This window comes from Pholcus phalangioides, unplaced genomic scaffold (genome assembly GCF_987345545.1).
Source record: "Pholcus phalangioides strain wild (caught in Gottingen) unplaced genomic scaffold, Ppha-v1.0 ptg000003l_1, whole genome shotgun sequence".
NCBI lineage: Eukaryota > Metazoa > Arthropoda > Arachnida > Araneae > Pholcidae > Pholcus > Pholcus phalangioides.
Genome location: NW_028301596.1, coordinates 17,878,662 through 17,904,079, shown reverse-complemented (window position 1 = coordinate 17,904,079; position 25,418 = coordinate 17,878,662). Strand labels below are relative to the sequence as shown.

The following is a 25,418-nucleotide window of genomic DNA, read 5'->3' as shown; positions in this document are numbered from 1 at the left end:
AATTGTACTGTTACCTATCTCTTCGATACTCTTCCCCGACGCTTCGCTGTTTTCACTCTTCGCATCTGGAAAAATATTATTCGGTAGTCAATACATCGATACTGTATGAATCTAAGGTCATTTGATGGTAATTATGCAAAGAGATTATGAACATACTATTATTCATTTGACCTACGACTTCTCTGATTTTGATAATCACTAAGCAGAATTAGTTTATAGCTCTATTTTCCTATAGCCTTTTGTAATGTGGACGAGATATTTTCTCTTGCTGCTGAAATAGTTTTGGCTGGACCCGAAATACTACTGATATGTATCGCCTGGTGCTATCGGGTAATATCGCGATACGATAAGCATGCGTTATATGATTGAATCAATTAAAAGCAATTCGCCTACTCGAGGTTCCAGATGATGATAGGAAAAATCGATTCAAGTTACATAGAATAAACCATTCTATTGAATTTCCAGTGGTTGACATTCATGTCGAATCGAAGACACCAAATCGACTCCCGGGGTAATTAGTAACAGGAGGTTAATCAGGAATTAACAATTTAACAAAGAGCCATCTTCCATCGTAGTAAGTCAAATGTTTGATCACAATGATTTAAACTTTGCTGAATCCTACTCAGAAACGTGAAACTATAATAATTCCATAAACAATATGAATTCAACGTTGATGAAATGACATGCATAACTTTCATTTACCTGGAATGCTTTCGCCATAGCTATCGGAAGAGTTCTCCTCTTCAAGCCTCACGTATCCTATTCATAAAGAGAAAGATCGAACATCATGTGTGTTATTCATTATTTGAATCTACACGTTAATCTAAATGTTAATAGAATCGCTATATCGGGGCACATCAATTTCTACACATTATTTCTTCTCTACGGAAAGACCGCATTTCAATATGCTCTTCATATCCAGGGACCCTTACCCACCTCGTAACGAAATGATTTTCCGTCCTATACTTGTGAGTGCTGATGGTAAAATTTTCCGATAAAAGACAAATCATACATAATTGTTATATGATTTAGAAACCCTCCCTGAAAAGGCGTGTGTTCTTCAAAAGAAAAATAAATGTTATGGAAGAACAGCAAAAACACTAACTAAAGTGCTATTGCGGCCTTTCATTGGCGTACGCAAATGGGAGGGTTTTGGGGTTCTAACCACCCCCAAGTCGAGATTATAGTGTTATTTCGCAGGAAAAAACGTAAACCCTCCCTTAATAAGAAAAAAAATTGAACTCCCCCCCACAAGAAAATTCTGCCTACGCCTATGCGGCCAACTGTTCGTCGTAGAGGTATGATTCCAGCTTAAAAGATGCTCAAAAGGTGTTCAAAAATTACCCTGTACCAGTTTTGAGAGTGAAAATACAGTGCGTCACAAACAAAATATCTAAATTTTTATACGGACACCTAGTTCTCTAACTTGCAATTAGAAAGTTTTTGCCCTGTATCTCCTGAGGCCACCAGAAAAAAATTCCAGTTTTCTAAGTGCAATATTCGCTCAAATATTTTTGAATTCAAAAAGAGAAATAAAAGTTATGAAAGAACAGCAAAAACTATCGGACAACGCTTTTTTTCTCATTTATGCTGCCTTCCCACAACTTTTCTCCAATTTTTGATGTGTGTGTGTGTCCGTCCGTCCTTAGATTCAATGCCTTTTCGAGAAATTGACATTGTTATCTAATCGAGAGCACGTATCAATTCACATGTAAATTCAAGAATTGGACGAGGAGTTAATGAACAAATCTAACATTTCGTTAAGGTAAAGTATTTTCACATATTTTTGCGCTTGTACTCTGAATATTGAAGATTTATTCGGCAAGGGAAAATAACGCCGAAGAAAACTCTAACTATATAAACTGTGGGGAGTTTATATATTCGAATTTATTATTTTCGGCTCCACTATAATGTGGAGCCGAAATAGAAAATAATCAAATAATAAATACATATACGACACATATACGACAAAGCCGAAGTCAACGTTTGCGTTTCAAAAACAACGTAATTTCTCTAAACTAATTTTAAGCAATGCACCCCTTCGGTGGTCTCCCATACGTGCATGTATCATATGAAAGTACAGTAAAACCTCTCTTTTTGCGGACACCGGTAGGACGAAAAAATTCTTCCGAAAAAGAGGGACGGCCGTTAATCAGTGGTTTGAAATACATACTTTTATTATACAAGGGGAAATTATATTATTTTGCCGTAAAACGGAGGGTGACCACATCTGAGGGGTTTCACTGTATTTTAAAATGTAACAGTATTTGTATTGAATTGATTTGATAGTCTTTTTAATGTCAGCGGCATAAGAACTGGGTTTATGGACGCTAGAATTGCTAGAGAAGATGATTGTTTTGTTTTGGAATGTGAGATTTATGCACAAGAAATCACTATGGCTTGTAGAAATTGTTTAAGCCAGGGCCACACTCATGCCAAAGCTGGCCTAATGCGTTCCAAGATTCATGATGGGCAAGTAGTGTGGCTGCTCCACCATTGGCAAAGGTCGTCAAATGTTGGAGGCTGGAAAGTATCGGAAGGCTGGTCGAGTTCTTTCCATGTTCCAATCCAAGTCAAAGGTGACGCCTTCCTTCTCGATCTTCCTATCTATCGCCCACACATTGGTCGAAGAACACCAACAATCTCAACACGCGTTGGCGTATTCTTTCCTTGAAGAGTGTTGAAGCAGATACAGACTTTCTTTCTTTCAAACCTAGCACCACTCAGGTCTATCGCCAAGGGCAATTTACCACCTAGTTATTTGTGTCGGAAGTGTAAGTGTGTGTACTTGACAGTCTGAGTGCTAATCTAGTATTGTGACTGATTTTTTAGTGATGTCATCTATATTTCAGAAGTGAAGTATGCTAAGTGTAATGATTGAATATTTGTACCGTCTTTAGACCCGCTGCTCTCCGTCGCGAGACTTTTTAACCAGGAGATCGCATTTACGACTCGAAGTTTGGAACCGGAAAAAACAAACTTCAGCCTGAACACCACTGTGGCGATACGCTATGCCGCTGCTTTGCATCAGGGAAATGCACATGTTGGAAGCAAATATTTGCGAATGGCTATTGGGCCAGGCATGACACGAGTGTGGCCCTGGCTTTAGTTGAGAAATCACTACATTTACTCGTAAAAACAGCAGAGACACGCACCTCATTGAAAAATGAATATGCATAATTGTCTTGTGTTTACCTGATTCTGCAAGGCTTGATAAATCGCCACTTTTCTTCAGTCGGTTTGCATCTGAAATAATATTAAAATTGGTGATTAATAAATATTGCAAGAGTGTTCGTATGAAAAGGTCACGTGATTTAATGAATTAAGAACGATTCATCGATTTGCGATTCTAGTCCACTAGTCAATGATAAGAAAAATCGATTCAGATCAGATCTGCCAGAAACCGTTGTTATGGGTTCCCGTAGACGGCACTGAATCGATTTGCGTGGCAGTTCTATAATTTAACGAAGAGCCGATACTCGAATCCACCAACTCGATAAGAAATATTTGCGCTCGTATACCCTTATCGTGACGAGCCAGCCATACAGCGACGGGCTCCTGTATATTGCGGCCCGGTGCAAAAAACCAGCTTTGAGATCCTCCAAAAGGATTTTTCTCTTCCTAATTCTCCAGTGTCTTTGGCATCCTGGTGCACGTCAGGTCTATATTGTCCCCCAAGAAGGACTATCGACTACTATGTTAAGACAATATATAAAAGCTATCCGGAATAAATTTCGAGACAACACCCTCTGTCCAGCGTAAACAAATAGCAAGTGTGTAGCAGGACACTTAAAGGTTGAGAACCACTGATCTACATTATCTGAATGCAGGATACCTCAATGGCTGTCAAGGCTAGAAAGTCAATCGATTATGGGATCTACCCCCAGAGCCGTACTAAATACTCTTTCCTCGGGCCAAGCAAGCATTTCACCTCCACCCCTTCCCCCGTGTTATTTTGAATGTGGTTAACAAGGAAGAATTTAGTGCCTTTTCTGCTTCAACGCCCAGGACAACACAACCCCCTATTTTCTTGGGGTATCGGACAAAATCCTAGGTCTGAGAATTCAGAGAGTTCCCTGTATTGGACAGAATTTTAAGATATTTAAGTCGGGGCGTCAGAAGTGTTTCAAACACCCGTGGATGCGCATCTTGAGCTCTATGCGTAAACTTTTTATTTCTGAATGAATTCTGGAGGTGCTCGGATACGTCACAAATCGCCGTGGGCGCTAGAGCACCGGCAACACCCCTGGCTCCAATGCCACTGCGTTAAGGAAAAATGTAACTCTATAGTATTAAATTATTTCCATTCCGTTTTGCGACCCCCTTAAGTTTGACGGTAAGTTGGTCCATTGTGCGGCTACACCCTTCGCACCTGCACAAGTCCAACCTGGTGCAATATGTGTTTTGACCAATGTTTCCAAAAAGATACACCGAGGCATATGAGAGCAGATTACGAGAGATTTCGAGAGTGGTTGTTGTAATGTCAGAATAATTAATCAGGAGAACTATGTTTCATAACACTGTGCCTTAGAATTTTAAAATATTCCCGGATTGTCTCGAGATCGTCGAGAAACTTGTCGTGAGACACTCGAAATCCTAACACCATAAAATAAAATTATTGTAGACTTCCTGGTCGACATGGGGGGGGGGGGAGGGACGTTTTGTTAGAAAAGATCTATCGATTCAATGAATGCGAATCTTTATATTTAGTCGAAGTGAACGATGAAATCGATTTTCGGCCTATAATCGGAACCATACAACCATTCTAGACGTAAATAATTGAATTATATCTATGCTATATCACCCGGTGGGCCGGCCGCTTATAAAAAATCCCTACAGTTCTAGCGACATTGTAGAAATTTAGCGCATCGGGATTGGCCGAAATGAGTGAACTCGATAACTCGCCTACTCCGGTAACTCGACATTTATTATTCCCAGGGTTGGCACAATAATAAATTCAATTGGGGTGAAAATCTCTCCAACTGAGCACATGGTGACCACATCCCGCTTAAGTCGACTGCGATTCATATTGCGTTATCACAACTCATTTTCAGAAATCGTCCTTGTGTTGATCAGTTCGAATAATTCTACATCTCTCGTGTGTTTAAAAATTTCATTGACTCTGCCGTCTGTTGATTAATATATGTGTTGAATAATATGTGCTGAAGATTCTCTCTCACCGTTTGATATAATTACTTCCCGTTATTTTTATGTTTGGACTAAGACACCGTAGCGTGCATTTTCGGGGCAGACGTTTTAATGGAGGCCCCCTTGAAAAGGTTATTACTATGCATAATAACTGTACATTTTTTGTGGAGGTCTCATTTGGCTCGGGCCTCTGGGACAGTGCCCCGAATATGAGCCTGGTGTGGACCCCGAAAACTTAACCTGGAGGCTACGAAAGCCATAGATATGAATGGTTTCTAGAATTTATCAGCGGGAAATTGTCACGAAAGCTTGATCAAAATGTTCTAAGTAAGAAGAGGAAAGTTAACTTTTTTGAAAAATTTTCACTGCTCATTCATCAATAACAGATCTTCCCGGCAATCAAAATACTATTTTCCCACCAAACGAAAACTTTTCATGGAAAATTGCAGATCAAAACATTTTATGAATTCGTAGGTGATGGAATACACACAATTGTTGAACAATATACAGGCACACATATGCGTACGTAAACGATTTTTGAAATTTTTCAAAGTTGACCTGAAATAAAACCTCTCAAACTTGACATCTACTAAAGTCAATATGTTTTCCGATCATCTTGGAGTGTCGAATTACTATTCAGGTTTCACCGTATTTATCATTTTATAGATTTCAGTACAATCGAGTCCGGAAGATTCATCGAAAGAGAGCAAGGGGAATGTAGCCTAAAGGGGCCCCATACACGTTACGGAAGTCCTCTGAAGAAAAAATTGATCAGGCCGTCCTGTCGATATTTCCAGATTCGGCATGAGTACCCCGTCTGCCACACATGCTCCAACTGTGAGTCCACCAAATCTGCAGTTTCCCAGCACACACTTTCTAGAAATACCGAAGGCCAGGACTGCGCAGTTTTTCCTCAGAGGATTTCCGAAACATGTATGGGCTCCTTAAGAAGGATCTAGTCCAGGGTGATCCAACTCACGTGTGTTTCCCGATCCATTTATTTCTCTTTAATTTGCAGGGTGTCCTGGAAGTCCTAATGCTGCCTTCACATTAACCGTTCGTTGTAGAGGTATGGTTTCCAAAAATTCTCAAAATATGTGTTCAGAAATTACTCTGTACCAGTTTTGATAGTGAAAATAGTGTCACAAAATAAAAATAAAAATCTAAATTTTTATATCCCCCCCCCTCTTGTCTCTTCTAATTTTCAATTAGAAAATTACTACTGTCCTGTATCGTCTGAGCCCCAAAAAAATCCATGTTTTAAATGCAATATTTGCTGACATGTTTGAATTTCCAGGTGGAGGCATCGCCAGTACTTATCAAATTATGAGAAAATATTGGATAACCCTTATTTAAATAATGAGGTAAATAATTAACATTTTTGAATGGGTCATGAAATTGGCTGTTTTAAATCGAATTGTAATTGACAAGTGAATTAAAATGACGGGTATTGATATGTAAAATGCCACCAAGATACTGTAAGATCACAACTTATCTTTCTAAGTTCAACAGCTAAAAGCAATATCCATCGTGTACAATATACTTACGAGTGGACTTATCCTCAGAATATTCCACAAGAATCCGCACATTTTCTTTTCCACGAGTCGAGGACTCCTTGACTCTTTTCTTCACAAACTTCGCTGTGTGGGTTGAAGCATCGGATTAATTTAAGAAGAATTACCACAACGAGTATATCATTCCAATGAAACAAGAATACCATGCTTAAAGGATATCGAAATAAATATTTCTCACATACTGTTTGGCCCCGGGGCCGAATGACGCTATGAGGACCCCAACGTAGCATAAAGTAGCTGTCACATAAGGGGCCGTTCAAGTATTACGTAAGCAAATTTTTAGTCATTTTTTACCCCCCCCCCCCTTGTCAGCAAAATTTCGTCATCAGCTCTGCCCCTCTGAATCCTAACTCATATTTTCATAAAGAGTGGTTGATGACGTAAGCATAATCCAAACTCCTCCCCCCCCCCCTTGTCATCAAAAGTCAGCAAATCGGAAACCCCCCCCCCATCGATGATGACGTAATACTTGAACGGCCCCTAAGTTGTTTCGGAAAAAATCATGGTATTCCCCCCCCCCCAAAATCTCATAATCACAAGACCTTTTACCCTAAGCACTTTAGGCCCTCAGCCACGGCCAGGGCCTCATTAATGCAATTGTATAGATCAGTTTAAACCAGTGTTCCTCACTGGACCATCACATCGGCACATCACCTGTTAAACATTCATCTGAGGAAATTTGTACGAATCACAATATTGAGTGGGTAAACATTATATAAAGGTTTTTTTAGGTAATTACTGCTTCGCTTGGCTTCCTAGACATATCACAATTTAAATATACACTAGAACCAACTAGAATAATTTATATTCACATTTACTTACATAGACGTAATAACCTAAACCAGAGCGTTCGACACGCTCTCTTGTCCGACAGACAATCAATAACCTATCTCTCTTCGACTCCGTAGCCTTTTCACTCTATCTGATAATTATACATCACTTCATTTCACTTCCGACACATTTAGCACCAGGATTTTATTTGAAATTTGACGGTTTTTTCGCCCCAATTCCATTCCAGATTTCATTTCTCCGTGAGGTGACCACATGATCCGTATTTTTCCACGATATGTTGGCCATCACAAATTCTTTTTTAATGTCCCGTATGTGTGGAGGGTGTTAACGGTAAATGTGTGAAATCCGTTATTATGCACAGTAACCGGTTATTATTCATACCAACCAATATACTACCAATACCACCTATTCTTGGTAAGTTTAATAAATGTATCACTTTTACCGGTGAATATGCATAATACCCAAGCATCGTTAGTAAATTTGATAAATACTGATAAAATTATCACTTTTACCAGCGATTATGCATAGTAACCAAGTGTCGTTGGTGAATTTGATAAATACTTGAAATTTATCACATTTGTCTGTGATTATGCATAGTGTGAAATTGGAAAATTTCATATATACGAAAAATATTCAAAATGAGTCTGGTATGTATGGTGAATGTAGTCGGACCCCGATATAATGATAACAAATTTTGGGATTGTAATATATGATACAATACCCAATATAATTATACACGTATGAATTGTCATGTATAGTACATCATATAGCACAATTTATCATGTTTACCAATGAAGTGACGCTTGGGCGTAATGCATTCTTGCCGGTAAAAATAATTAATTTAGGTAAATTTATCAAACTTACGAAAATGCTTGGTGATTATGCATAATAATCGTATCAACCGTAACACGTATATATATTGTTTTCATTATTTTATCTATATTATTATATGAATTGTAAAAAATAAATAGTGAACGTGGTGAGATGGTTTGGGGGGGGGGCCTCTTACAACCGTGAATAAGGAGAGACGGGGGCTCGTAGGGCTACGACAGTCAGGAGCGGCCACAGCTCTCACTATAGTGATTATTTTCATATTGGTTCACACAAGACACAGACCATATCATGGTCACGATGTGGGTAAACTTTTTTCATTCAAAAATTTGAGGGAAAAAACGATTTATATGAAGATAATTATATTTTTTCCCGCATGAATTACATTTTAGTTCACTGCCCTCTGCCGCAGCACTTCATTACCCGCCACTTGGTGATTTTTCAGTAATTCCAGCCATAATTGGTAGTTTTGTTTTCTGGCAGCTATTGGCGATTTCTCGTATTTTTGCTCTAAGAAATACGTTCAGTCTATCATTCCAAGGATATACTGTATCTGCCATTGCTCGATCGCATAAAAATATCCAAATCTTTTCAGAGAGAGAGATGTTTCGTTAAATATTCATATTTACAGGCAGTTCATTTCTTGAGGCCGGCACCTACTTGTAACCGTTATGGACAATGTCTAATTACTCCAAGAGGAATCACCCGTAGAGTGTGTTCTAAACATTGAGAACCACTTTATTAAACTGATTTCTTCGAACCATTTAGTGTAGACACATACAGTCCGTCTCGTGATTATCGTCAAAGGTGTCCAGCCTTCTATTGCGCAGGACATTTACTTGGCTTTGTAGCTGATAGCGATGCCACACAATCAAATTGTCCAAAATTTCTAATGAAAAATTTCTAAAATTTCTAATTTCTAAACTCCGATGGGTCCGATATTCAATGCGTGAGACACTCCTCTGGAAAAGTAACCAAAAGGACTCATTTTTAAGAAATCGTTATTCTTCATTTATCACCTAATATTCTTCATGGTAATATTCACCCAATATTCCATGGTAAGCCCATCCGCCACATAATGCGTCGCGTCTTTCATTTGTAATCACTATTAGTTATAAGGAAAAAATTAGGTGCTGTCAAAAACTCACAAACGTCGTGTTCTCGCTGGTGAACTTAGGGGAAACAGTCGAATCACGTTATAACGAATGCCAAGAGACCGGAGGAATCACTTCGTTAAAACGAAATTTCGTTATAAAGGAATTCCAGGTTAGCTAGCATTGTTCCTATGTAAACTTATTTGGGGATTAGAAAAGTGTTCGTTAAAACGAGATTTTCGCTATAACGGTATTCGTTAAAACGGGATTCGACTGTATTTCCGATAGAAATCGTATATATGGTAATTTTCACACTCCGACCAGTGAGTCACGGCAATATAGGTTGGCGTTGAATTGGCATTCGAAATCAAGAAAGGGGAGGAAAAGCATGCCGCCCCCAACAAAGAAAGGGCTCCAGTCTTGGGGTCCCTCTGTCTTATATTTTTCCCAAATCTTATATTTTTGATTCCCTCCTCTTCCTCCTTCCGTTTGCTAAATACCTCATAAGGAAAGTGCTCGAAGCTTTCGGCACGACTCAACAAGACATTGATTGTCAAATAAGAGTAGTGGGAAAAGGGGGTTACTGGAACAAAGGACTTAGTACAGTCAAGGCTAGGACCGGAAAAAGGCGCAAAAGGCGTTCGATGTACGCATGCGCGTCAGGAGGTCCCGGTTTTATCCCCCCCCCTCATTATAAAAGAGGAATGAACCCGTGTTCCACTTTCACTCCGATTAAAAAAAAAAAATGGAAGATGTATACCGAAATCCGAAGAGTGAGGGTAGTTATGGTGGTGTCGAACCATTATATCGAGCTCTAAAAGGGGAATTTTCTCGAACAAAAATAAGAAAGTGGTTAGAAGGGGAAAAATCTTACACACTCCATCGTGAAAGAAGAAAAAAGTTCCCCAGGAACCGTATTATAGTTGGTGCAATGAATCAACAATTCCAGGCTGATTTAGTTGACATGAGAAACCTGGTAAAATACAACGACGGTTATCAGTATATCTTAACGTGTATTGATGTGTTGTCTAAATATGCTTGGGCCATCCCACTCAAAGACAAAACGGGGCGGAGCGTGGTGAAAGCGTTTGATCAAATATTTGTCGAAAGGCAACCACATGTTCTGCAAACGGATAAAGGCACCGAATTCAAGAATAAGGTCTTCCAAAAGTTTCTGAAGGAAAAAGGGGTCAAGTTCTTTACGACAGAGGATGACGTCACAAAGGCTGCGATAGCAGAAAGGTTCAATAAAACGCTGAAATCGAGGATGTGGCGATACTTCACAGAAAATAACACGCATAGATACATAGACGTGTTACAAGATCTGGTTTTTGGGTATAATAATAAGTTTCACAGGAGTATAATGATGAGTCCTACCGAAGTTAATAAAGAAAACGAAAAGAGGGTGTGGGGCAACCTCTATGGGAAGAAAAAGGTTAAAAAAGTAAAACAAAGGTTTTTTATCGGTGACCAGGTTCGTATTTCTCGTACGAAACACCCTTTTGAAAAGGGATACGAGTCTAATTTTACACATGAAGTTTTCGTGGTGGATGAATACATACCGAGGGAGATACCCGTCTACAGACTAAAAGATTTGATGGGTGAAAAAATTAAAGGGACATTTTACGAACATGAAATGACGAAGACCACACTAGAAGACACCTTTCCTATAGAAAAAATTCTAAGAAAAAGGAAGAGGCAAGGTAAAACAGAGCTACTCGTAAAGTGGATGCATTATCCAGAAAAGTTTATATCATGGATATAAATACAGCGACTCAATCCATCTTTACTCATTTCAACAAGATGGCTTCGTTCTACTTAACGCTCCCAAGCGATTCGAGCATGAATTTCTTTCCTGATAACACCCTTTCCAACTTCGTCACAAAACTCCCCAGCGCGTTAGAGTTTGATTCGGATATGGAAGTAGCTCTATCAGAGCTGATATTTCCCCATTCTTTCCACAACATAACGGAACGGTCTAACAGCTTTGAATTTAATTCTGGAGATGGAGTGATAAAAAAAGGTGTCATCCCTTGTGGTTTCTACGAGAGTACCACAGACCTGATTAAGGTGATGACGAGAAATTTTAGAAAGGAAGATATTGATTTGATTTTCAACAAAACCACGAAAAAAGTGAAGGTGGCTACGAGGAAAGGTGCTAAGTTAATTCTACATACAGGAATAGCAGAGAATCTAGGTTTTGAACCCGGTGAGATAAAAGGAATGATGATAGAGGGGCCTTTCACGGCTGATCCGAAACTAGACTTTCATCTGTTGTACGTTTATTGTGATATAGTCGAACCGCAGATTGTCGGCAACACCTTTGCCCCGTTATTAAGAATCGTAAAAACCGAAGGACACGATGGCGACATCGTCAACGCAGCCTTCGAGAGGGGTCACTACATCCCTCTAGCCCGAAGGAGTTTTGAAACAGTTCACATTCATATAAGGACGCACACAGGTCATCTCGTGTCATTTGAACGTGGGAAGGTGATAGTTAAACTCCACTTCCGACTGAAACATTTATGATGTCTTACCACCCGTATCGCTGTTGTATAGATAGCGTAACTGATTATTACGTCAACCAAGCGGGTCAAGGTCTTGGATATTATCAGGGTATACCACTGCAACGGGGTTACGGTTTCGGTTCAATATTCAGCTCCCTTTTCCGATCGGCTATGCCTTTGTTCAAAAAAGGAGCGAAGGCTCTTGGCCGTCAGGTTCTCAGGTCAGGTGTAGATTTTGCCAATGACGTCGTACAAGGTAGAGATTTGAAAACAGCTGCGGTGGAAAGAGCAAAAGAGGCTGGTCGCTTGCTGAGTGATAAAGCTTCTACGAAAGTTAAAACAATGCTCGGAGGACATAAAAGGAAACGCTTAGCGAGAAAAAACGTCATTCGTAAGAAAGCTAGGAAGGCAACAGCACCCGATATTTTCGATTGAGAAGATGGCTCTCATCATGACAAACTCACCCGAGTGTCTCAAAAGCGAAGTAGATTTGTTCGCTTTACCCCCTACTCAAACCGCCATAGAAGGTGGAGAATGGATTGAATTTCTCCCACTTTCCAGTATTAAAGACGGTCCGATTGAGTTCAACATTACAGGTAGCACCGAAGATTACATAGACCTATCTTCCACACAACTACACGTCAAGTTGAGGGTCACAAAGAAGGACGGTAAACCACTTCTTGATACCGACCTAGTTTCTCCTGCGAATCTACCGCTACATTCCCTCTTCTCCCAAGTGGACGTCTCTCTCAATGGTAGGAATATCACGAATTCGTCTCACACCTACCCTTACAGAGCCTATATCGAAACTTTGCTGAACTATGGTCGAGATGCGAAGATGGGTCCCCTCACTATGGAAGGTTTCCACAAGGACACTGCAGGTTCCATGGCCGACCACGAAAATAACGAAGGTATGAAAGAGCGGTCAAAACACATTGCAAACAGCAGATCTTACGACCTATTGGGAAGAGTACACTGTTCACTTTTTTTTCAACAAAGACTGTTACTCAACTTGGTAGATGTTAAACTTAGATTAGTGCGTTCGAAGCCATCGTTTTTTCTAATATCCTCGACAGCTGATTATAACGTGCACATAGATCATGCCAGCCTCTTTGTAAGGAAGGTGAGAGTTAACCCAGCTGTTGCCATCGGGCATGCTAAAGCATTGGAGAAGACCACTGCGAAATACCCTATCAATAGAGTACTTTGTAAGGTTTACTCTGTGGCACAGGGAAGCATGTCATTCGTCCAAGACAATGTGTATCTGGGTGCAATGCCTCAACGAGTTATCATCGGCCTAGTTGACAATGAATCTTTCAACGGTACATTTAGAAGCAACCCGTTCGATTTCAAGCATTACGATCTCAACTTCGTCTCCGTATATGTTGATGGTCGACCAGTCCCCCACAAACCCCTAGAGCCTAACTTTGAGACCGGAAACACCGTAAGAGCCTACAATAACCTGTTTCGAGTCGAGGAAGATCGTGGCATAGACATAACCAGAGAAGAATTTCATAGTGGTTACACTCTATTTTGTTTCTCCCTACTCCCCGACCAGAGCGACTGCGGACACTTACACTTGGTGAAACATAGTAATCTACGTGTGGAACTAAAGTTTGCGAAAGCACTACCTAAAACCATCTCGGTAATCATATATGGTGAGTTTCAGAACCTTATAGAGATAACAAAATCGAGAAGTGTATTGTGCGATTTCTCTGGCTGATGGATTCCGAACAGATTCGTCGAGCACTCCGCAGAGACCCGAAAACGAAAAAAGTTTTCAGGAACGTTTACGCTAGTGACGCGTTGCCTTCGAGAATACGAAATTATCCTACAGCTCTGATCGTTAACACAGATACCAGTGCAGAGTCTGGAACACATTGGTTGGCTATATATCTTCATGACAATTTGACCGCGGAGTTTTTTGACTCATTCGGAAGACATCCTTCAAACTTTCAGAAAGGTAATATCACGAAATTTCTGAGAAGATATCAACGACTCACCTACAATGACGTGGCGCTGCAGTCAGCTGATACCCAAGTTTGTGGCTATTATGTTATTTATTACGTGTACTGTAAATGTATGGGTGAAAGTATGAATTCTATTGTATCTCGCTTCAATGTGAACAACGATTTACGTGTGTTTAACTTTGTAAGAAAATACTTTTCTTTTTAATAAAATTGATTTGCACAACTCATGTCTCATCATTTTTCACGATGGAACCGTTAACGTTACACCATCCATTCACTGCCGTCTGTGCAGGTGCAAGCGGTAGCGGGAAAACATATTTTTTAAAGGGTCTGCTCGAACATCGTGAAAGGCTTATCAAACCTTTACCGAAACGCGTGATATGGTTTTACGGAGAATCTCAGCCACTGCACGAGGAAATTAGAGATGTTGAATTCCGAGACGATTGTAATTTCGAGGGAGTCTCCAATGCCTTACTGATTTTCGATGATTTTATGTCAGAGTTATCGGGAGAAGAGAAAATGGTTAAGCTATTTACTAAGTATAGCCACCATCGAAATTTATCGGTTATCTTTGTAACTCAGAATTTCTTTCATAAGAAACTGCGGGAAATAACGCTAAACGCGCATTATATTTTCCTGTTTAAAAACCGGAGGGATTTGAACCAAATCACCCATTTGGGGAGACAGTTGTATCCTACGAAATTAAATTTTTTCGAAGAAAGTTACGCAGATGCAACGAAATCTCCGTATTCATATTTATCGATCGATCTTAGGCAAGAAACGGATGAAAAAATGCGTTTACGCACCAACGTGTTACCCACGCAAACGCAGTATGTCTATCAACCGAGACGTTAAAAGACTGGGTACGTCAGCGACACTATTTATTCAACGATATGTCCGCGAGGAAGCAACAAGTGCTGAGATTGTTAAGCGGATGTCCTCAAAGACAACGTAAAGAATTATTGAAGCGGTTACCAAATTCTGACATCAAAACCGTTTGTGAATGTGCATTGAATTTACTGCATGGTAATATCCCAATATCCACCCTCCAAAAAGCTAAACTTCAAAAGTATAAAGGTTTGCTCCGTACGTTAGCAAAGAGGAAAACACCTCTTTATAAAAAGAGAAAGATCCTCATACAAAAAGGTGGTTTCCTTCAAGTTCTTTTACCCGCTGCAATCGGTTTGATTTCAAGTCTGATAGGACATGGAATTCGCTAAAAAAGTTATGGTACTTGTTCCAGAAGATAGAATGAACCGCCATGTTATTAAAGAGCCGCAGCTTACGGAACTAGATACTGAAATGGCGAAGATACTGAACAGTGAATTACCGAACGAGGTTAAAATAAAGTTTTATCAACAGATTTTGAACAAGAGGAATACTGCCTTAGGAAACAATTCGCCACTCGACCGTTTCGATGAAGAAGAAGAAGAACCTAAAATGCGCGATCTCAGTAAACCGCCGTTGAAGAAAAGTGCAACATCTGATATATTGTTAAATTTACCGAAATCTCACCGTGAAATATCGGGAAAAATTATAAGTCACCTTAAAGATTACCCAAATGTTATCAAATGGTCACCGAGCGGTCAGCTTGTGTATAAAGGGGTGGAGATAGATAATACAAATATTTCCGAACTGTTATCCAGTGTCGTGAGCATTCAAAAAAAGAAACCTGTTCCGGGTGAGAAAGAGTTTCTTCAAGGTTTATACGAGATAAGTTTACCGCATTATTACATAAGAAATAAAAAATATATGAAAAGATGGCTTGAGTTGTAAAAAACGTACTGGAAATAAAGATTTTCTTCTCTGAATTGTGTCTCCTGTTGTTAAAAAAAAAAAAACACACACACACAATCGTTTAGAAACATGTACAATAAGCATTTATTTTTCTGTTGGTTACATCAACTTTCTTCTTCTCCGTGGGGATTAATCGCGTGGTGTCCATAAGCTAATGTTGAAACCCCATCATCTAATATATAGCGTTTGTCATCAAGGGGACAAAGACTTACTTTTCGTACCATGGTTGTGTGGAGTTGGTGCTTAGTGTTCGTGATTTTTACCATCGTATGTCTGTACCGCACTTGATCGAAAAGCGAAGACTTGTACAGCTCATGATGCAGTTGATTGCAGGAAACGGTTTTGCTGACTCCCTTGGCCGTTTTCTTGTTTTCCTTAGCCGTAACAATGCTGTACATTTTTGAACGAAGACCGACAAACGATAGAATGGGGTCACCGGGGCATTCGTCCTTCATCAGCCCGAGCACTGCTTTGTTATGAGGGTTGTAAAGGGTGTGATTTGGAGGAAAATTGGAAGTGTCGAATTCGTCCATGTTGGATTTTATCACGCGGTGTAGATTTTGGGTTTCGATTGCATACGTTAACGAATCTGTGTCGGTGAAGAGAAGTTGCGCTTTTTCTCCGAACCGTGATTTAACCCACCGATAGTGAAAATCATAAATTTTGATTTTACTCACGTCCAGAACTACGAAACCCACATACATAGGACGAACTAATTTCAGTTTTAACCTTTTCATTTTTATGGCAACCAATCCATTGCTAAAAATTCTGAAGGCTTCAAAGGCTGGGGATGCAATTAATTTTTTAGCTTTTTTCTCCTTATGCACAATTTTTACGTTAACATGCTTCCGCTGGTTTTCCATGGTTTTCCCGAATACTGCATTGTTCATCAGTTTGAAGAACGATTTTTCGAAATCGTTCGAAGCTGCTTGACGGCGTTCGGTATTAAAGTCAATGTACGGTTTCAGCCACGGTTTTTGATTGAACTCTATAACCCTTTTTATATATTTTATTTTGAGACCGAGGGTGAGGTAGAGTTGGAGGTTGCGATAATGTACTACATAGTTTTCTTTGTCGTATAAATTGGGAACTAGCTTTGTGCATTCGGACGGTTTCCCCTCCGGGTTAATTTTCCCCCACACGCTCTTCATATGGTTTGAAAACAACTTTTCTGTTATCACCATGTTTTCAGGTGCTAGCGGATAATCGTTATGGTCATTGTGAAGTTCTTTGGGGTATTCTAGCCCGACTTCTAAGACATAGCCTTTCGGAGAGTCCTCGGGAACGTTTGCGATGTCTATGTTAGATATTTCCTCTGTGCTCAACCATCGGAAACCTGAATATGGTAGGTATTGGGACATAGCGTAACCATAAAGGTTATTTGCATCCCAATACACTATTTCTTTGGTCGGTTGATTGGGTTCAAACTGTTCGCTGTATCGGCTGTTAGCCTCAGCGTAACGATGGGTGATCATAGAAACACCTCCTCTAATACCGGATTCAAAAAACAAATGCATGTCTATGTCTGTGAGAAGTTCCAAATTAATATCGGTCATCCTCAGACATGCCGAAAAAGCCAAACCAGGGCCTGTATACATATGCGCAGGGTCAATTTTGTAATAGCTCATGCTAAGGTTCCTGAAACGTTCGAACACGTCTGCTAGTAAAAGCACGTCTGATTTTACGTAAAGGTCATGATAATCACCGAGATGTTGAATGCCGAATTTTTCCCATACGAGTTGTGCATGAGTGTAATCATCCACACTTATATCGGTTCCAGTTAGACTGCTGAAGAAAGCTTCGCGGGGTGGTAATTCAGTCTCTGAAAATCGAGAGAACGAGTCGATGTACTCGTACGGGTACACCCCTTTCCTCACAAGTAGGTCAGCATCTTCGAAAATGCTGTCAGTCAATCGAAAATCTGAACGGGTAAGATTGCCAACCAACTTATCTAAAGAAGCCGGTAGGAATTGAAATGAGTCTAAGAAACGTAAATCCCCAATCGAGAAAGAAATGTATTTCTCCAAATTATTAGGGATGACTGAGATATCCTGATCTTTGAAGAGCCCTGCCGCCTGCATGACTAGATGACTGTCATACCCTCTCAAATTATGTATTATTACAGGTACATGGTTAGAATATTTCAGCTGTAAATTGCACGCGTTATGCAACGCTGCAACGAACTCACCCGATATGTGGTCATGGTGTCGAACTCTATCACCACCCAACGGTTTCTCACACGTCATACATACAACAGCATCCTGAAATTTTTTCTCGTCTTCTTGGGATATGTTAAGGGGCTTCACGGTGTTAAGAATGTTTTGAATGCTAGCGTTCTCCTTCACCAGCATGTGAAGGAATACCTGCACGCAATCTTCTCCTCTATACACCACTGGGGGTTTATAAAGTGTGGTGTCAGGGCCTACTATAATATAACTGAAACCACTTGGTACATGTTTTTCTGTGTGGGTAGTGGATGAGTGTGTTGGGTTCGGAGTACAGCAAGAAATTTTCTCTAAGATACACTCAAAGTCAGCGTAAATCGTGAAAGGAACACGTAGCTGATACTGGTGCTGAGTGAATCTAAGCCATTTTTCATCTTCATTAGGCATACATATTCGTTGTAGACCGTGAGGTTTGCAATACTCTTTATGTTCGACCAACAAATTTTCTCTAGAAAACCTGTGTAGACAGTAAGGACAATAGAACCGAGCACCTTTATGCTTAGTTAGAGGGGATAACAACCTACTCATGTTTTTTATTAGACTGTAATGACTGGTATTTTCGTTACATATGTATAGCAAGTCAACGTGGTGAAGACGTTGGGTTGCCTCTGTCACCCTCATCGTGAAGATTTCATTATCCGCTAACCCATAGACATTGACAGAAATGTGTGGGTTCTGTTCTTCAAAGCGATTTATTTGGGTTATTTTGACTGGGAGCTCTATCCCACCCATGTTCAACTCATGCTCGAACTGTAGATATTTTGATACTCGTTGCGGATTCTCGTCTTGGGGGTGAAGGGCTGCTAATACACTCCAAATAAAACATTTATTATCCGTGTTTGAGATGTTTATAATCGCTTTTCTGTTCACGATTGATGGAGGTATGGGTAAGTAAGAAGCTGCTGCTAATGGGTTGTAGGCAGCTATATTCAGGTCTAATTTTAAAACCTTATCAAAGACCCACCCGCTGCCCATTCTTGTAAACTCGTCGAGCGAAGACAGAATTTTTTTGATAGCTGAATCTATCTTATCACCGAGTTCATCCTCAGAATGTATGAGTTCCACTCTCGAGCGGAAAAAAGGTTGTATAAATTCAATTTCATTGGATTCTGTTCTTCTTGAGAAGAGAACGTTCAGCACAATATAAAATTTAAGAGCCTTTTTCACACCTACTTCCCGGAGTATGATGTTTTGTATTTCGACTCGAACCTCGTTAAAGAAAAGAATGGGGTCATATGCGTTATCGGAAGTTGGTTCTATCACTATAACTGTGAAAGTGTTCAACGCATCTTCCTGTTGGTTTGGGGGAGCACCCGCCCCATGAAAGCATTGCCGCTCGTGATTTCGTCTGTTATCGCCTCGGGAAAAGCGTCTGCTGCATTTTCTACAAGTAAAAATTTTTTCTTTTGAGTGGATTCTTGTATGTCGACGTAAATCATGTAACCTTTTAAACACCTTACCACAAGTCTTGCAAGAGTTCGGTTGCGCATCCTGAAAGCAGAAATGCAACAACGTCTGAGAAATAATAATAAAATTCTCGAATCCTTTCATGTGTTTAAGTTTTTCCCTCAGTAATCTATAAACTTGATTACTTACCGTCTGTTTCGATGTGCCCGGCAAACAACCATCTTGTTCATGAGAATTCGATTGCGCATCCTGAAAGCAGAAATGCAACAACGTCTGAGAAATAATAATAAAATTCTCGAATCCTTTCATATGTTTATGTTTTTTCCTCAGTAATCTATAAATTTGATTACTTACCGTCTGTTTCGATGTGTCTGGCAAGCAACCATCTTGTTCATGAGAGTTCGATTGCGCATCCTGAAAGTAGAAATGCAACAACGTCTGAGAAATAATAATACAAACAGATAAAATACCTGACGAAGTGGGTACAAAAAATCTATTCATTTTATCTGAAATAATACACTATTCATATAAATAAAAATAGTTGTCTTATGGAAAAACAAAATACGTAAACATCAGGTACCCATAAGATTAAATGGCAACATCAAACACTATAATGAAAGAAACGGTCATGGTTGACGATATGGGAGAAAGACATTAATTTTATCGTTATGTGATTTTTATCTCAATCGATTCTTATGTCAGACATATCATTCACTATCCATACTGAAGTTGCCTTGTGCAGACATGGTTAATTATTATCTGTTTAATATGCATAAAAATGTGGAATTTTGATTTATGGTTTTTAAGTTTTTTCTCTTCTGGGAAAAAAATATTTCTGACCTGTTCTCAATTAATGTAACTCTTAAGTTGTTCACATCTCTCATATAGCATATCGATTTGAGTCACTGAGTATATAAGCGACTTTGAAGTAATATTCACAGGAAAACTCTTAGGGAAACATTGGAGTTCATTCTCCAAGATCAGATCTTGGTTTACCAGAAAATACCGGTCCTTTTTTATAAAACTTTTACTTCGTTTCTTAACCCATTAACGCCGGTTGGTATGGAAATTTGTCATTCGAAATTTTAATTTTTTCCTTTGTCAATAAATGGCTGAAGTGGTATCCTCATTATTTTTGTTATTCTCCGTTAATGGGTAAATACGAATTTTGAAAATATGTCTAATAGATTTGATTAAACGAGTAGAAAAATCTAACGCTAACAAACGTCAATCCGGAAAAGTTTTGCGCTTCATAAAATACTAGCTATAATACCCGACGTTGCCCGGGTTTTCTTCAATGAAGCTTTTTGGATCACTTGATATCTCCCTCTTTCTTTGAGGGACATGCAAACCGTGTCTAAGTTAACCAATATGATGACTCAGAAACGTAGAAATGTATATATATATTTTTTTTCCTTTCTTAAAGAGAGCTAGGTATTTCGACCCTTCTTTTTGAACTTCAAGTTATCCATCTGCCTATTTCAGCTTCCGCAAATGCTTGGTTAAAGCTGTGGAATTTCTTCGATGCACTTTATGGGTCCATAATTAATTTAAAAAACAACTTAAACTATATGAATTTATGCAGTTGAATATTAACGGAGACATTAATTTTCATGCTTGAGAAGATATAAATGAAAAGTTGAAAGCAATGTTATTGCATGAATATCCAACTCGAAAATAGTCCCGACTAATTACTTCGTATTTAATTTTTTTGGGCTTCGTATCTCTAAACGGACTCAATATTTCAAAACTTGAGAATTCAATACAATTTTTTAAATGATTTATGTGGTGAAAAACCCCACTAAATTTCTGCATTTCTATAGTAAAATCAGCAATTTTAACACTGATTTCAATGAGGATCACCATTTTCCAGGTCCTCAAAGCGATGATGATTATAACGTCTATTCGAAAAGCCTCATTACTGGGAGTATTGAAAATGTAGCAAACCATTATAAAGGCATAAACTATTATACATACACTGACAGAAGTGACAAACCATTAATAAAGGCATATCTGAAACGTATTGTTAGGGAACCACGGTAACCAAAGTAAACGTTCTGAAAGTAATTGTTGAGACCCAAAACCCATTTGTTGCCAGACAGTTTTTAACCCATTTACCCAGGTCTGACAAAAGTAGCCTATTGTTTAAGTCGGGTCCCATTTGGTACATATGCAAAATTTGACGACGATCGATCTAAAATTGTAGATTTCCATAGAGAATATATACACACACAAAATCAATTTATATATAATGATATCCCCCCCAAATACTTCAGATCTCATGTGACCAAAGTATGATTATTTTGAATCAAAACTAGCCCCCTCCCCATTATAAAACCCTTTTTTCGGTGTTGATAAATATTTATTGTTCAATAAAATATAAGAGAATTTATACTCAGTTGGATACATAATATAGTAACCGTCAATGCTTTGCAATGTTCTAGAAACTTGGGAATTCATTGTCTATTAAAATATTTTGATTCAAATGCACAATGACAGAATTTCATAAATTCTACGAAAATTTTTTTTTCTTCCTATTATTTGAACTCTGATTTGTGAAAGTTAAAATGTTACTGGGTTGGATCTAATGTTTAGAGTTCAACCAGTCTTCCATATGGGTAACGTGTAATCCAGTATTAGAGAAAAATCCCTGTATTTGAACCGGAAAATTTAAACATTTCAAAATCAAGTCTTTCTTCAAACCCAAACATAATATATACTAATTAGAATTAATTGTAAAATAAATTTGAAGTAATAATATCAAAAGTACTTACAGTAACTTTCTGCTTTTTCGGAGAAGACGGTGTATCGAAGAAGTCTGGTTGCACTTCGCTAAAATGTTCTTCGATTTCGTAGAAGTCGCACAACGCGTTCAGTTCGTCAAGAGGTATGCCAAAGTCCAGAAAATCTTCGTTAAGATCCGACATCTTTCAAGTGAGGAGAGTTCATCAAGCGGATGGGGTTTTTATTCACCTAAGGGGGGGGGGGGAGAAGAAAGTTGATGGGGCTATTTCCCTCATAGCATCCAACAGGGTAGGGGATCTTTACGTGAATAGAGGTCCTTCACGCGTAAAATAAAGTTTTCAAAATCTAACTTGTTTAAAAAGTTCGGATGAACATTCAAATCCCTAGCAATACTCTTCATGTTAATTTTAGCGAACGCCCGGTTGAAATATCGCACGAGTCGTATGTCAAAAGATTGGCTTAAACAATCATGAGAACTCTGACCCGGGGCATCAAGATCACATCCATCACATTGGAAGATGTCGTTGATACATTCCTCGAGCATGTCACTGAGTTTTTCAGCATATGCAATTTCAGGATCCGCGGTCTCTGAAAATGATCCGTTTTTCTTCATGCAATCCTGCATGAAGTCGATGCACTTCACACGTCTTAAATACGACGAGCACTTCGCTGCCGGATCAGCTAACTTCATGAAACAATCGCGGTAGATTGTTATATAGTTCTTAGCCGTATTGAATGTACCGTCTTCTTTTTTGTAAATCGGTTGAAGCAACACCTTTTCTCCGTCTGACTTCACCAACAGATCTTCGCATACCACAAAAAAGAATACTTTTCGGGGTTCATTCGACATCATCTCCCGTAAGGTCTCAAATACGTAGGGCGTCATCGATATCCCTTTCTTTGTAGGGATAAGGGATCCATCTCCACCAGATTCAAACATTCGTAAGTGAACTTTTAAAGTATTTTTGAAGATGACTACCGATAGGTGTACGCCATCACATACGGGAAACATGCTCACTTCGCTGGGTGCTATTTTCGGACGTTTCATCGAGTTGGTCTCATCTTCCTTCTGAACACGTTTTACGGCGTTCATAGTATCCTTGCTGGATGTTGTTTCCATGGCAGATAACTGAAAATATAATGAAAAATATTTTATCGTCTATCTATAATTATTTAAAACGAAAATAAAATAGAATATAAGAAATATTAAATTTTTACTTACACGAGAGTTCGTGAAGACGTGGAACTACTTCAGGAGCAGCAGATGAAGCAACTGAAAATGAGGGTAGCACCTGTATAAATAGGTAGTTGGCGTTATCCGCTTGCGGAAGAAAATGCAGTGATTTAATATGAGAATGCTAGTGCGTTAGCAGGTGTTCGGACCGAAAGTAAAAGTGGCTTTTTGTCAGCGGTGAAAGTTTTCTTGGAAAAAAAGTATATGCTATATTCCCACAGGTTAACAGGTGTTCTATATCCAAAGGAAAGGCCAGCAAAAGTAGGTCGAGCAAGGTGCATCTTCTGAGAACGTCCCCCTTGAAAAAAAAGTATATCCCATATTCCCACAGGTTAACAGGTGTTCAATATCGAAAGTAAAAGTAGGTCGAGCAAGGTGCACCTTCTTGAGAACGTCCCCCGGGTGAACAGGTGCATAACGATCTTCTCCGAAAGTGAAAGTAGGGGACAGGTGCGATTTTCTTGAGAACATCATATTGGGTATTCTTTTATAACGGATCAATTATAATTTTCGTATGAAAAAAAGTCCTGTAGAATATATTCCCGAAGTTCAAGGACCCTATGAATAATCCCCCCCAAGAAGCACCTGACGCGCATGCGTACATCGAACGCCTTTTGCGCCTTTTTCCGGTCCTAGCCTTGACTGTACTAAGTCCTTTGTTCCAGTAACCCCCTTTTCCCACTACTAATAAGTATTTGATTGCCTTCGGAAAGCGATCGGTTATAATGTATGATCTCGTTAATCGGTTATAATGTATGTTCGTTAACTTGTCACCGGGAAGGGTCGGCACCCGTGCTACCGTTTGAGGAGAGGTCGAGACGGCCTAGTACCGGGGTCCCAAAATTATGATCCACCAAAGATTTCTTGGTCTCCGCGAAGATATTAAAAAATGAATAAATCACTTTTTTCCAAGTGTTTCAAAAAACTTTAGTCCAGGTTAAAGCTGGAAGCTATCGTTTTTCTTTTTCGAATCAACGAAAACAAATGCTGTTTTTAACATGATAAAATGCATCGTAGGTTTTGTTTTTTGCCCTAAACTGCATTTATCCAACAAGCCAAGGAAAAATTCCCGGGGGTTGGGCCCATGCGTCAAGACTGTTCTGCACCAAATTGTAGTTTCATGCGGGCTCTACCGTATTTTCAGTCGCCCATCAGCCTGGTATAGTTGGAAACGGGACTAGATAGATAGATAGAACCGCTCACAACCTCGGACTGATGTAAAATACCTTACTTACGTTACCTCAAAAGAGGCAGAGTTGTATCGGAAAAAGTTAACAAATATTTACTTCAGTGGCTCCCCTTGCCCCGTGCTCGCAAATATCGAATCACTCGCGTTGTTCTCTCCATGAAAACAGCCATCAACTCGATGCAACGTACAAGCCATTTGACTAAAATGAATGTATGTATGTATGTCGACATTCCACTCATGATTACATAGTCAGTTCAGATTCTTGCACCGCAGTTTACGCTGCTGAGAGGACTGGACGTCCAGTCGTCATAGTACTCGTCCTCGTTTAGATGAAAGGTCTTCATTCCTCTATTCATGTCACAAAAGGACGTAACTGCAATGAGCAGATCTGCTACTTTAGCAGTGGAAAATCTGGAATCGCTGTGGCATAATCGGGTATCATGGTGATTATTGTAAATAGAAATAAAAATCATACGCTGATTGCGTTTCTGCAAAAATACAGTCAAATCCCGTTTTAACGAATACCGTTATAGCGAAAATCTCGTTTTAACGAACACTTATCTAATCCCCCCAGATAAGTTTTCCGGAATTCCCTTATAACGAAATTTCGTTATAACGAAGTGATTTCTCCGGTATCTTGGAGTTCGTTATAACGGGATTCGACTGTATATGTAATCACTGGATAATCTTATTCATAAATATTATATAAATTGTCTCAATTTCGAGCACGGTCAAGTCCAACGTATGCGACGCACACAGCTAGCAACTGATAGACCACCGCGCATTCATACGCTGGCACAGCTATAAACGTTTAGTCGGTTCCAACCACAAAAACACCGCTAATTACGTCTGCGCAACCTAAAGTTATAAGTATGCGCAGTTGTGGATCTTAATACGCGAGTGGA

The 25,418-nt window shown here is 39.3% G+C and overlaps 2 protein-coding genes across 2 annotated transcripts; one reads left to right on the top strand and one right to left on the bottom strand.

Annotated features, from left to right (window-relative positions):
- The first annotated feature begins 12,385 nt into the window (after window positions 1-12,385).
- LOC149088199 (uncharacterized protein F54H12.2-like) lies at window positions 12,386-13,669 on the top strand. Its single transcript, XM_089251678.1, has one exon. The coding sequence runs from the start codon at window positions 12,386-12,388 to the stop codon at window positions 13,667-13,669; it is 1,284 nt and encodes a 427-aa protein (XP_089107804.1).
- Window positions 13,670-15,769: 2,100 nt separating this feature from the next.
- LOC149088198 (uncharacterized) lies at window positions 15,770-23,431 on the bottom strand. The gene is made up of 5 exons (XM_089245486.1): window positions 23,313-23,431; window positions 22,120-23,219; window positions 19,700-19,759; window positions 19,535-19,594; window positions 15,770-19,429 (listed from the first exon to the last, which is right to left on the bottom strand). The coding sequence occupies exons 2-5, from the start codon at window positions 22,270-22,272 to the stop codon at window positions 15,818-15,820; spliced, it is 3,885 nt and encodes a 1,294-aa protein (XP_089101612.1). The 5' UTR covers window positions 22,273-23,219; window positions 23,313-23,431; the 3' UTR covers window positions 15,770-15,817.
- Between the last annotated feature and the right edge of the window lie 1,987 nt (window positions 23,432-25,418).

Coding starts and splice junctions, on each gene's coding strand:
- LOC149088199 (XM_089251678.1), top strand. CDS start 12,386: ATGGCTCTCATCATGACAAACTCACCCGAGTGTCTCAAAAGCGAAGTA.
- LOC149088198 (XM_089245486.1), bottom strand. CDS start 22,272: ATGTCGGATCTTAACGAAGATTTTCTGGACTTTGGCATACCTCTTGAC. Junction 19,595..19,699: donor CAGACACATCGAAACAGACG/GTAAGTAATCAA, acceptor TTCTGCTTTCAG/GATGCGCAATCGAATTCTCA. Junction 19,430..19,534: donor CGGGCACATCGAAACAGACG/GTAAGTAATCAA, acceptor TTCTGCTTTCAG/GATGCGCAACCGAACTCTTG.